This window comes from Aythya marila (assembly GCF_965140915.1).
Source record: "Aythya marila genome assembly, chromosome: 4".
Classification (NCBI taxonomy): Eukaryota; Metazoa; Chordata; class Aves; order Anseriformes; family Anatidae; genus Aythya; species Aythya marila.
In genome coordinates this window covers 70,192,489-70,206,984 of record NC_139045.1, presented here as the reverse complement: position 1 = coordinate 70,206,984, position 14,496 = coordinate 70,192,489, and the positions used below count along the sequence as shown (strand labels likewise).

The 14,496-nt window shown below is 38.1% G+C and overlaps 1 protein-coding gene across 8 annotated transcripts in view; it reads right to left on the bottom strand.

Moving 5' to 3' along the window:
• The window catches only part of CTBP1 (C-terminal binding protein 1), a 228,122-nt gene that overhangs the window by 26,019 nt on the left and 187,607 nt on the right, over positions 1 to 14,496 (bottom strand). For all 8 annotated transcript variants that reach the window (XM_082759293.1, XM_082759292.1, XM_082759299.1 and 5 more), the window contains 2 exons: positions 12,099 to 12,253; positions 993 to 1,137 (listed from right to left, as the gene is read on the bottom strand). In XM_082759293.1, coding sequence (XP_082615419.1) covers positions 993 to 1,137; positions 12,099 to 12,253 — 300 coding nt within the window. The remainder of the gene's footprint in view (positions 1 to 992; positions 1,138 to 12,098; positions 12,254 to 14,496) is intronic.

Genomic DNA, 14,496 nt, shown 5'->3' with positions numbered 1-14,496 from the left:
CTATTAGTAGGACTAAGCACTGTCACACTTATTTAAGTGTTTCCAAGATCTTCATAATGGAAAACACATTTATTATTGAAACATGTTAGATTAGGTATTAGGAAGAAAGTCTTTACTCTGAGGGTGATGAGGCACTTAACAGGTTGCCCAGAGAAGCTGTGGATGCCCCATCCCTGGAGGTGCTCAAGGCCAGCCTGGATGGGGCCTTGGGCAGCCTGGGCAGGTGGGAGGTGTCCCTGCCCATGGCAGGGGGCTGGAATTAGATGATCTTAAATATTCCTTCCAATCCAAACCATTCTGCGATTCTATAATACTTGATAATTTCAACCTAATTAGAAAAAAAAAAAAAAAAAAAATGTATACATTGATATCCAGTGGTACAGTTTTACCTGTAGATTATAGATAATAGATAGGTTATCCTGAAGTAAGCAAAGTATAAATCAGACTTTCTTTTTTTTTTTAAGCAGTGAAACACTAAGCAATATCTCTTCATAGTTCCAGTATCTAAATTTATTCTGAAGCTGTAACAACTGATTCTCCTATAAAATCGATATTTCTACTTTATGGAGTGCTTTAGTACTAAATCTCATGCATCATAAATAAGTCCCAGACAGTTGATAATGATCTCATTTTTTATTCAAACAGTAGTAGTTTTCCATGCTGATGGAATTATATTTTGTGATTGGATTACAGTAGGCAGTAGTTAAAATACACAACTGGGGTAAAAAAAAGAAGAAAAATTATGGCCGTACTCCTTGGATTTATCTTGAACAGGCAGATTGTCATCCTGTCACAAAGCTATTAATATTATCACTCAATTAACTAATGCTAATATCTCCATAATGATTTTTAAACACTTTGATGAGAAAATTATACAGCTTACATACTATGTTAGTATAAATTATACAGAAAACATTAATGCAAAGACTTAGATGCTATCAAATTTCTGGAGGCAAGTGTAAGATGTAAAACAATGTCTTTAATAGTCATACCTAAATCTCCAGCAGATTTGATGTCAATATTATCAAAACCGCTGCCAATTCGGACAATTATTCGAAGTGCTTTAAATTTCTCCAGGTCTTCTCGTGTTAAAGTGATAGTGTGATACATCAGTGCACCCACTGCTTCATTTAGTACCTACAAGTAAAATGGAAGAAAAAAAATACTTATTTTTTTTTTCTTTCATAGGATCTCAGCCTAATCAAGTATACAAATTTTCAGGGATAAAGGACTGTAAAAGCATTGAATCCAGGTCTTTTGTTTTAAAGGTTATTTGCCCAAGTATGTCCCAGCCTCTTGTTAGACTTTTTTCCCCATCTGATATGTCTGTCCCAGCATGAGGAGACTAGTTTTAGGAAGAGATAAGTGACCTGTATTTGTGTTCTTATTAAGAAGGGAAGATCTTCTCATTTCACAGGAGATACTTTGCAATATTGGACCCTAAACACAAGAATTACCAGACTGCATCCGTACATGCATCCTAAAAACACATGGGAGCAAGCACTCAATTTAAACAGCAAGCATTTTTATGCTTCAGCAGCTGACATTCAGTTTTGAATGGCGTAACAGAGCAATCTCTTCCCCACACACACAGTGGTACAGGCATTCACTGCACTATTAAACCACTTGATACCTGAATAGAAAACATTCAGTAATCATTACAAAACCCTGGGACAACAGAGACTGAAATTTGTCAATTTATACAAAAAGTGTCTGTCCCGCAGTTTACTGATGCTGCAACACTCTGAGCTCTCACAGATGGAAAACTGAAGTCACAGAAATTAGTATAAATAAGATTATCCACAAAAACTAACACCTCTACGAAGTAAGAAATTGTACCAAGACAAAAACATTGCAAAGGAAAAAACTTGTGAGCAAAAATAAACTGACAGGATCATAAGGGTTTGAATATCTTTCAAATAATGTGAAAGTACATCCAACCTACTCAAGAAAGATTAAAATGAGGGGGTGTGAAGGGGAAGAAAGGTTAGCACACGAGGCCCAGGAGTTTTCAAATTCCGCTAACAAACAAGCCAGGAAACTGCATGTCACACAGCTGATACGAGTTTATTGCTCAGAAAGCAGAACACATTTTCCTCTGTATGCAAACTGGACTGTTTCACTTCTTCAAAACACTTCTTGGTTTCCACCTTCAGTGTGTTACCTAATAACCTAAAAGTTCTACAAGATACAGAACACGCTCAAATCATTTCAACTTCTAAGCTACTGCAATGACTTCATGTGGTTCCTATCAAGGACCTTATGTGAACATTTCGTGCAGGCTCTGTATTTCTTATTTGATACACTTTTGGGCTTGGTGCATGCACAGATTCTATCAGCTGGGCTACTTATGAGCATTTTCTAGTGTAAGGAAAAAATATACCATTAATAAACATAAATCATTTCAAAAAACCCTACTATGGCAAAACATGATCTCACAAAAAGCATTACAACTCCCTGCTGGAAAACCAAGATCTGAAGCAACAATTTTAAAAAATTAAGATACACAAAATGTTTTAGAAGCAAATGTAAACAAAATCCATGAAAATGAAAGAAAACTGCTCCTTATGAATATCTCATAAACTAATCTATGGTATTTCAACAGGTGCCCCCAGATTGGTAACCCCAGCTCTAAGTCAGATAAAGACCAGGATTCCTTTGAGCAGAATTTGGATTTACTTGTAAGACGAAGAACTACAGGAAAATTAGAAATGACACAGCCTTGAAGTATGTGGCTACAACATAATTCAAAGAACAGCTGTAGGCTCTGATGCTACAAACAATTATACGCACACAAAACTCCTTGATTTTAATGGTACAAACAAGTCCTTTGGAGATTACAGCTAGCAGCCACTAATCAGCAAGACTGCACTCATCAGAAGGCATTTACTTGAGCTGCTACAGACAGGTTAAGAACACAGTTTATTGAGTTTGCTTCCACAGTGGCATTGCTGCTGGTGGGGACTTCCCACGGCACCAAGCCCATGTGCCTGGTGAGGTCTGCACCTGAAATAGTCCTTGTAACTTGACTAAATGCCCACCTAAAATGCCTTTAGGTAGTTTTTTTTTGTGTGTTTTTTTTTTTTTTTGTCCCATTAATCCCTAAAAGAAGATTGTTCTAAAATCCCCCTGTTCCAACAACACAGAGTTTTCTTCTTGTTTCCAGCCCCAATTTATTCACAGCCCAGCTTGCATCCATTTGTTCTGGTGCCAGCGTTGGCCATTTGCTCCAACTGTACTTTGTCTCCTTGGTGTTTACAGTCCAAATTTTATTTATAGGCAACGATGATATCCCCTGTCACAATCTGGCTGCACTTCGCAAGCCTAGTCCTTCCAGGCTTTTCTAGGACGACATCTCTCTACCCCTTGGCTGGTCTAACACTTCTTCACTGTGCTCACACAAGCCTAAACTCAACTCCCCTGGGGTGACCAGAGCTGCAGGCACCGTGCTATTTGAGGTCTCTCTCCGTACTCTGTTACACCAACACCAGTACTGTCAGCAACCCGATGGTTACTGGAGAGCTCTCCTAATGAAGTCTCGCCTGACCCGTGTTTCCGCATGGCCAGCGGCGCGCTGACAGCCGATCCCTTGACTAAAGCACACAGCTGAATCCTTCCCTTCCTCATGCATGTCTTATTTCACACTCTCAAGCTTCTAGCAGGGCTTCCTTCTCCAAGTCACAACCCCAAGTTTTATCCTGTTGCCTTCAGGTACCTCTTGCTCCCTGTGATATCCTCCTGGCCCTCTCCAGTTAGCCATGTTCCCCATTCTGCCTCGTCACCACATCCTCTCCTTCCAGGGCTGTGACCCAGGAGAAAACACCCTTTGTTCATACATAACCTGAAGTAGTTTACAGCTTCTGACAGCCCATCTAAAGTCTTCCGTGGCAGGCAGACCCTTCCTTCCCTGCTGCCCACCCCAAAAAGGCCAACGGGGCCTGTGTTTGTGTGCACAGAGCTGCTGCTACTCTGCAAGCCGCGTGAAGTAGGGGCTAAAAGACAGCTGAATTGGCTGAGGCCTTTGTGCTTTAAAATCAGTGTTTCAGCTGGGAATTTCACTTCATAATCTGACATTTTATTAACTCAGCCAGACAAGACTGTAATTTGGTCTCTAAGATCTCCGGCCTGGTCTCATTACACTCCATTGTGGGGCCCGTTCAGGTTATGGCTTGGCACTGGACGGAGACTGAAAAGTATTTGGAAGTTTGGGAATGTGTTCAGTGAAAGGAAAAATATTTTTCAGCTATGGCTTAATGCTGACACTAGCCATTTCCACACTCGTTTACCCACCAGATGAGATATGTAACAAACAGATGCACATGACAGATCTTTCAGGATTTTCTTCATAGTGTTTGAACTTGTAGGATTATGGACCAGTTAGCAAGGAAATGCACTGCCAAAATGTAGTCTCTTGGTATTGTGCATTATCTTGCATCAATTTATTATGCTACTGCTTTTTGCAGCTGGCCATGTGATAAAAGTACAATAAAAAGGCAAAAAATAGAAAATCTGAAGTTAGAAACATTCAGCATTGATGACTTAATAACGCCACTTACAGATTTTATAAAATAGAGTTTCTGTACTTTGTTATTATTTTTATAAAGTATATACTCAGCTATTACACAGTAAATGCACATAAGGAAGTCTAAAAAGCTTGCCAGAGTGGAAACAAAACTTGAACTAAATCTGAGTGTAACATAGGAAACTGAAATCCAACATAAATGTAAGCAGTTCTGGCAAGTCTTTAGGAAACAACTGCACATAGGAGTAATTTAGTGATCACTTACAAAAGTACACCCAGGGGCAAATGCATAAGAGGTGCTGGGATTTTGTGTGCTTTTTCATAGCTCCCCATAATAAACTCAATCGATGCAACAATCACCAAATTCTAGTACAATGATTTTATTACTAAAATATCAACTCCTGTCAATCTGAGTGAGATACAGATTTAACAAGCAAGCAATTTCAGGTATGTGGCAGTCAGATAACACTCTTTCAAGATCCCCTGGATGTAAAGGAAACAGGCAAAATTTGATAGAGAAGATAGAGAACAAGCAGAGGGAGCTGCGTACCTTCAGCAGCCACTCCTGCTTTCATCTGACTACAGCTGTGCTTTTCGGGAAGAAAGGATCTGAGATAAAAGTTGAAACACAGGACATGAGTTGGCTTCCTTCTGTTACCAAATGATTAGGTAGCCCATCTGCATAATTTTTATGCCTTCAGTTACTGACTTACTTCCAGGTGAAGCTACAGCTTGTTGAAAGCCTTTTTCATACCCTCTTCAACGAGCTGACATCGTTTCCAATCAGAACTGTTCAGACAGGTCTTTCTGCTGTTCTTCAACCTCAAAATGACTACTTTGCTTTCACAGCGTGCCAGGTCTCCAAGGCTCTTAGAGAACTGATGACACTGTAGCAGGAGACATTTCTATTTCAAAGAGCTTAACAGATCTTGAGCAGCGAATATTGAAGGTTGAAATCCTTCTAAAACATTTTCCTATTTGTTTTTTCTCATTTCACCACCATGCTCTTTTAGCCATCCTGCCAAATGCCACACCGTCACCGTTAGAGCATACATGCCTCATGATTTGCAGAAGAACTTAGGATCCTGAGTATGTTACAAAAGCATAAATACAGCATGTTAACAATGGAACAGAAGGTTTTTTCTTCTTCAGTCATCTAAACATACCCTGCTAGTTTTCACTTTGAAAAACTGATCTCAAGGCTCGTAGATCAATCCAGAGCACAAAAACGTAACACAGTACATAAAATACTAAGCTACTTCAACGCAGAGACAGAATACATTTATAAAATACACACGGAATGACAATATAGCCTTATTTTATTTTTAAACCAGCCTCTTGGAAGTCATCACTAGAAAGTGATCTATTTCATCTGGCTCTAAAAACACAGGGTACTGCATTTCTTGGGCTTGGATTTTGCTGTGTCATCGCCAGTTAAACGTTCCCGTGTCACCAACAGACCTGAGGTATTCTGCACATCCAGGTAGACTTTACTTAATTTGAGTAGAACTTTTATTATCTGACTTGCAAAAAAGCAGCAATATGTCAAATTTGTGATCGATACTTGGTAACACAGAGGAAGGCTGCAGCAGGCTCGCAGCTGCTCGCAAAGTCTCACCAGAACAGTGTGAAGGATCCATTGCAAATGAACACAGTTAAAACTAAAAATAAAACCCAGCATGCTCAACCAGTAGTTAGTTTCTTGGTACAAATGCAAGATTACAGCTTCAATGCTGAACAAACAAGAACCTGGAAAGATCATCTTACTTGACCATTAATAAAACAGGAACAAATCAAAGACTCATGTGAATGACAGCAGCACGCTTGATTTGTTTGCATCAGTTTCAAAACATTTCTTCCATTATGAAAGCTCTTCAGCTCTTCTTTGAAACAGACTTAGATAATAATTGTAATGACTGGAAATGCCTCTACAGGTAATTCCTAGGTACACAAGTGATTGAAAACTCCTCATCCTACACCACTGAACAGGAAGTTCAGCTTTTAAACATTTATATTTAAAGTAAAGATACAGAAACACAGTATCCCTGTGAAGGTGATTTCATTGTGTGCTTTTAACAGGAGTCCAGAGATTTGATGCATGTTAACTTAAGCACTTGTAAGGCTGGAATATAGATTTATCATCCAGGCTGTATTCCCACTTCCCACTGAGAACCCTGGTCCTCCGATTTTTGAGTAGCTGGGCATCTGCACGAAGCAGTAAACCCAGTCAGAAACACCACCCACCCCACCCTCCATCCTCCAATTTCTCCTTCCAAATGATTTGAGAAAACATGTAGGAAACCACATATTCACACAAAAAAACACAGAACGAGAAAACACACACAGATTCACATAAATTGACTTTCCAGCATACGCATTTTGGTTTAAAACCATTCCTAGTCAGCTGTGCTTCCTATCTTTTGAAGTTTGCAGGGATAACTATTTTCTCTCTGTTTACCTTAGACTTCTATTACCAGATCTTGCATATTATTTTTATGTTTAGCTCTATGTAGCTGGAAAGCTCTTTATATATATATACATGCATATATATATATATATTACTCTCTTTATATATATATAAAGGAACAAGACTGCAGGAAGGAGAAGCGCTGGCTGGGGAAGCTGCCAGGGAGGGAGGAAGAGCAGTAAACCGCAAATGGCACTCAGAGGGAGAGGGACTGTGGGGATAGAAAAGGGGGATAGAACAGGGCAAGGGACAGAAAAAAAGCAAGTCAATCTGGAACGAGGAAGGAAGCAGCCTAATTATTATTTCATTGATCAACTCCTGTTCCACCATTTTTGGTGGAACAAACTAAACCCCCGTGTACATTTGGAGACAGTTTCTGAGAAGGCAGATTTATATACGATTGTGAAAGAGAAAACAAGTTTAACAGGTAACTGTTATTGATATTAATATGATCCCTATTTAAAAAATAAACCAAACACCAAAATCTTAAAGTGGATTTTTACTCCAAACAACTAAGTTAACTCCCCTGATAGGATACAGATAACCCAGTTCCCACCACTCCCCATGATACAGTCTGACAAGCATAATGCTCAACTTCACAGAGCCATAAATACTATTTATAATAAAAGAGAACCTAGAAGGCAAAGTTTAAATGCATACTGTGTCCTCTCAGATGCAAATATCTATGACAGTCCTGAAAACAAACCGCTTTCTCTACTGCAGAGGGAATGAGGGGGTGTCAGTAAAACCTTATAAAAGAGGATTTCTGAAGAACTGCAATAAACGTCCTCAAGTACAAAGTCATTTCAGTCCTTTGGGTCACTCTCAGTAAATGTCAGTATTCACTTAAGCACTGGCAGCCTTTTCAAAGGAATGAAACAGCCTCACCATCCAATTTGCCTTCCAAAACAGCAGTGAATACTTTGACCTGCGATGAAGCAGAGTCCTAATACATGTTATTATTTATTTGTGACCTTAAGCGAGTTACTTATTTTCCATACTTTAATTTCCTCAGCCATAAAAAGAGAATGACGAATAAACTCTTTGACATAAGGAAATCACTACAGAACTGAAAGTGAGGCATTACCCGATCTGATGAAAACTTTCCTTAACTAGCACACATACTAAGGTATAACAGCATTTGCTAACGTCCTGCTTTTCACCCATTCCAGTGGCATTCAAATCCTAATTTCTTTTCCTTCTCACTACATGTGTTAAGACCTCTCAGCCTCCCTGCTTCTCTGAAAAAATGTAATCTCTGTGGTCTGTTGGTATCTGTCTCAAGGAACTACTACACAACCCTCTTTTTTTTTTTCCCCTAGCCATCTTAAAACAGAAATGTAAACTATCATCTTGTCCCTGAAACCCTCTTACGACCATCAAAAATCCCTCTTGTTTTCCAAAATGTTTACTGCCCAAGCGCTGACCCCTCACTTCCCTATGATCAGACATCACCACGCAAGCCGAGTTAATGCCAGATCTAGGCAAATTAACAGCTGTTATCTAAAACCTGCATCTTAATTAACTAGGCAATGCCATTTAGAACAGCCAGGAATATGCATTACAAATCTACAAACATTTTAGATGTTGCTTTAAACATGCAACCTCTAATCTTAAACCTTTTTCTGAAGATTTATTAAAACTACATTTCCAAATAAGGTATTCAACAAGCAGGACAAAAATAAAGATATTCTCTCCTGTACCTCAAATATGGTTTGGAAACAGTCATTTTTTCACTGCACGTGAACAGTGGAGGTAAAAAGTGAACGCTTTTTTCACATGGAAGTAAGCAGTGCTCAGCACTTCATTAAATTGATCTACCTTATATTACTTTAACAATATGAAAATGGATTAGGGTTTGTGATTTTTGCTGCAGAAACCTATCACCTGGCAAACACTTTGTAAATTCAAACATTTTTGGACTTCATCACCCTTTTGACTTGCGAAAAGCTCTATTATGACAACATACTGGTTGCTAGTGAAAACACATTTTCCAGATAAATGACTGAGTTCACGAAGAATGAATTGGTTTGACGTGATAAGAAGAAAAGGAAGCAAACTTAAGTATATGAGCTGAATACACTCTTGTGAAGATCAACAACAGATTACCTGTTATTCATCAAGTTTCAGTTACTTTAAATACTTTTCCAAAACTACATTTTGAGATGCACGTTCTGACTTTCAGTCTCAAGATCTGAAAAATTCATTTGCTACACACCGCTGATAAGAGAAAATATTTAGTGTTTCTAAGGAAAGGCATTCATGTCACTCAGGAATTCCCCAGCCTTGCTGCATCAGAAAAAAAAATATGTTGATTTCAGTAAACAAAGCAGAAGACCATACAGATGGTGCAGCTGTCAGCATTCACCTGAAGAGCAGATTGCTCTTACCTATTAAGGGAGTGAAACAGCGTTTGTATTTCTTATTCTCCACCCACTATTTAGTCCTTGTCACTAGAATCTAGCTATTTCATGTATCACATGTCTGACAATGGCATGAGGCAGAGAACAGTAAGATAAAAACAACTTAAACATGATGAAAAATAGACAAGACAGAAATAAAGCATTATGTTACATTTTAATTCTGAATACATAAAAATGAGAAAAAAATGGTTGGGTTAAGTAGTTCTTTAAATGAAAGAACAGTATTATACTTAGATTATTGTTACTGGTTTTGACCCTTACAAATTAACTCTTTTTTACAAAAAATAGCATGTCAAATTACTTATGAATACAGAGAAGTTTTTATTTTTTTGCATTTGTTCTCTCATTACTTCCAGGTTCTCTTTCACTGCCACAATAGTGAATAGTCCTGGTCACATGCACAGCGAAAACACTGGTCTCCTTCAAGAGATGGTAAAAACCAGGTTGAAATTTGCATTCCGTTTCAGTAAAATTTTACTCTTTCAAAACTTAATGTCACAACAAAACAGACTTTGAGATTATTCCATCCCCCTGACTGCCAACTATAAAGATGGCTTTCTATATGACTGTGCAAGTGCATTAAAGAAGTCATGAACTATAAATTTTCCAACACTGATTCTAGCCTACAATTCAAGAATAACCTGAGAAGTCTTAACTATCCTGTGAGAAACAACTAATGAACTGAAAAGAAGGTGTTTGGAATGCAGATTTCCTGGTAGGAACAATTATTTTTTTCTTTTCCACTCTCCTATTCACATTAGAATTATTTCCTATCTAAAAAGTAGCTGAACAAAACAAGTTAGTGACATTCAGTCAGTATTGATGATGCCAAAAACAACTTCAAAGATCATTCTTGACTAATGTTCTATAGGGGAACAGCATATTCCTATATGGGGAGAGGGGTGAAGGTTAGACAGGAAATCTGTCTGCAGAGAGCCACTGAGGAACTACATGCAGGGCTTCAGGAGAGGGGATTCATCTCTTATGTTTGCCTGAAGCATGAGAATCAGCTATTCTAGCTTGCTGTATCATACAGAGTAAAAGCCTCTTCAGTCTTCTCTTTCAGTGTTGGGGAAAAAAAAAAAAAAAAAAAAAAAAAAGGAAAAATGCAACAGTAGCTCTTAAAAATTTTCAAAGCTTTAACAATGATTTTTTAATTTTTTTTTACTGTATAACAATATTTTTCTTAGATAATTACAAGCTGAATTGTTTGTTGGCGAGTTCTCACCAAGAAGATGCTGACGTGAAAGGAACTACAGAAAAAAAGTTTATTCACCTAATGCCAGATGGGAAATTATTGTATCAGTATTATTTGCAAGTGGCTGGCTTTGTAAGAAAGTCAAAGAAAAGATCAAGTCTCCCATTATATACAGACACCAGGCTCTAAAATGTTTAAACAGTGCTACGTAAGAAAATGAAAAGCAAATAAGCAATTACAAGTTAGTGAAAAGGTTCTGAAAACCTGTAACAAGCCTGAGGATTACCATAATTAGCATAGAACGAGTCCAACGATGTATTTGTAGAGAAGCAGGAATATCGGTGCACCTCAGTTCAGCTGACAGAATTCCTTCACAGCTGAAGCGCACTCAGCAGTACACACAAACCACAGGCACTGTTCACAGAAGTGGATTTAGACACTCACCCAACAAGCCTTTAAGTTAATACTTTGATTGTACTTGTCTATCATGGATCTTCACTGAAGAGGAGGAAAATAAATTCCCCTGGAAGAGACCCCTGATTGCCCTCCTTTGCTGTCATATTTATTACGATTTTTTTTTTTTTTTTTTTTTTTTTTTTTTTTTTTACCTCCACAGAAGCTGGTTTCATCCTTCATCAGGTGAAGGAATACTTGACATTTGAGGCTTACTCTGCCAGCCAACAATAACTTCATCAAATTAATTCTACCTCTGCAGAAATATGGATGTGAAAAGGCTCTATTGCTGCCTGGAGAGCAGCAAAGATTTGGGGTAGATGCTAGGCCTTTGTGCTGAAAGAAGTCTCTGAAGAGAAAATTCAGGCATATGTGCCAGCTGGTATCCTCAGCTATCATCACAAAAAATGGGTATCCCTCTAAGAAAACGAGAAAACCTTTGACAATATTAAGAACAACTGGTTGTTTTACACCTGCCCAAATCATAGGTAAGGTACAAACTTTTGGGATAACACACACAATGCATTTCTTAAATTCATTTTCTAAATACATTTTTTGTTAGCATTTGTTCCAAAACTCTTTTCCAGCGTCAATTTGCAGCGCATGCAGCCTTCTAATCCAATCTGCACAATTCCTTGGCTAAGCAGAGAAGTTTGGCTGTGAGAAGAACTTCCAATCTGACACTAATATTTGGCTTTCCAGTTGACAGCTTAGCAACAGTGTTTCCAAGAAGCATTTCAAAATATCATGTAATAATATAATTTTCCCTGATTTAACTCTCTCCATGAATCTAATTCAGCTGGTAAGCATATGGACAACATCCAGCCACAGATATGCTGCACAGAAACATACTTCAACGGATACATTTGTCTTTGTTCATCATTTATTACCTTAATGATCTGGTGGTCATTTCTAATCAACAATTAACCAAACTGCAGTGCCTAAGGCATTTTCATAGCTAACACCGGATCTATTCATTATTTTAGAAAAAGAAGATATTTTAATAATTATTAAATTACATCTTTGTAATATTACCTTTTCGTGAATTTCTTGTGTAGACTGAGCATCACAAAATGCCACCGTGGCTACATCCTTCAGAATAGGCATTTCTACTGTACAATCCCTGCCATCCAGCAATGCTACCAAAGGGCGTGGGTGCATGGGCCCATTCATGATCGGAGGTCGAATGCCTATGAAGAAACAGAGAAGATGAGTTATTCAAGGGATGTAAATATAACAAAAACACATTATAGCTAGCCTCTTTATTCTGATGGCAGAAAAAGATTTAGAGCGAATAAAAACAGCAACAAATTTTATGGTTAACAAACATAGACCCCTAAAGAAAATGCAGTGAAGGCTCAGGAGGCTGAACAATAAAAGATCGTCAAAAATGTTAAGGGAATAGCATAATTTTTTAAACAGACACCCTCACTGCACTATTAAGAAGTGTCTGTGCAATCTTATCCAAGATTCATATTTTGATTGGATTCCACACCTTTGTGAGCTCTAGACAGAGTGAGAACAATCTTGTCCAGGCTTGTAAGAACGTCGCTGATGGAATACCATATGCAATTCAGTAAGGAGTTGAGTATTCAATTTACATATATCACTATAATCTGCTGACACTAAAATTTAACTGAAAAAACCTACAGCAGCAAAAATGTGTATTTACTGAGGATCCACTGTCCAAGTACACAGGCTTAGTGCTAATCTACGTAGGCCTGCTTAAACTCATAAATTTTACACAATGATTCTGTAAGATTCAAATTAATGCATCATACTTAATCCACCACTGAAAGCTCTCTGACAAAATGTGAGCAAAACGCCCATCCTTAAACCAGCATCACACTTGGAACATTGTAGAGTGACAAATAAACACGTTAAACATGTGGGGGAGAGAAAAATCAGTTCAAAGTGCAGCCTTAATTTATATCCTCTTTATGGTGTCTTAAAATGAAAAGTAATCCTTACAGCAGGATATTCAGAGAGCATCTTTTTACTGTATAGATGCTATAAATATACAAAAGTACTCAAGGGAATAATATTAAACCATTACATTTACACAAAAGTAGTTAAGCGTGGGTGGAAAAAAGGGACTTCCTGAAGAGAGAAAGAAAAATGAAAACAAGAATACAGTACATGATTTTTCGTCTTTCAAAACAAGTAGTTTTAAACACTGCAGAGTGAAGCAGGCTAGATATTTCTTGTATGCAAATGTCAACAACATACATTTGCTGCAGTGTGAATTTTAAAATTTTGCTTATTGCTTGGTAATATGAATTAGCCCAATATGAATGCAGAAGGACTGAGGTTCCCCAGCTACCTCCTATTAGAAATCCCTGCATCTGAAGCCTCAGACTGCATCACAAAGCAAGCCCTGAAAGACTCATCTGCATTGTAAGTGGATGGAAAATTAGTAGAGTCCCAGTTCTGCATACAAGATACCCAGTGAAGGAAAACAGCTGTTGGGAAAAGGGATTTTCACAAGTCAACAGAAGTAGCACATTACTTCCCTGCTGGGGCCAAGCCCAAATCTAGTGCTGAAGGAGCTGCACCAAGGAGATCATTACCTTCAGCCTCAATTACCTGTCTAGCCTGCACCCATAAATTTCATGTGCACCCCTACCCAATGCAGTAAGGCTCGGGCTAGGGCTTCCTGTCATCTGGCATTCAAGTTCTTTACCTCTTCAAATGGTTTTTAGACTTGAAGACAGCTCAACAAGGGTCACTGGAATTTTTCCTACATGCATGTACTTGCAGCTAGTGCCCTACCTGGAAAACTTATAAAAAGGGCAGCTGGCTTTAATTTAACTGTAACTGCATAATGCTTAATTGCTTATTCAGCAGCAAAAGGATCTTTCAGACTGAAGGCAGACAGACAACAGATCCTCACCAGTCCTTCTGCATTTGATCACTGAACTACATTTGGTTCTTTTTCATATTAGTCTTAATGTCTTTCAACAACTGATTATGCCAACAGGAGTGCACCTGCAGCATTCTCACCATAGCAGACAGGCATTCAGATGTGAAAAGTATTCACCAACAAAGTTTTCCATGGGTACAACACTCATGGCAAATATTCTGCGTTACAAATCCATCGATTCTGGTGCACAGAAAAATCTCACCAATTATTTCTAAACCAGCGCTTAATATCCAACCACCAAAATGAAATGGGAGCATTTTTAATATCATTTTCAGAAATCCTGCATCTTACTAACTTACTGCTTGTTGTTACGCATCTGAACCAGAAGTGGCCACATAACCTTCATACAGTCATTTTTAATAAACTAACCACACACTAATAATGTGGCACAGGACAAACACAGCATGAATACACAATGCAAATGCTACATATTTATCCCAAGAATAATTACTATCTTTTAATGGGAACTTAATTATAAAACCCCATATTAAATTTACTTTGAAACACCCT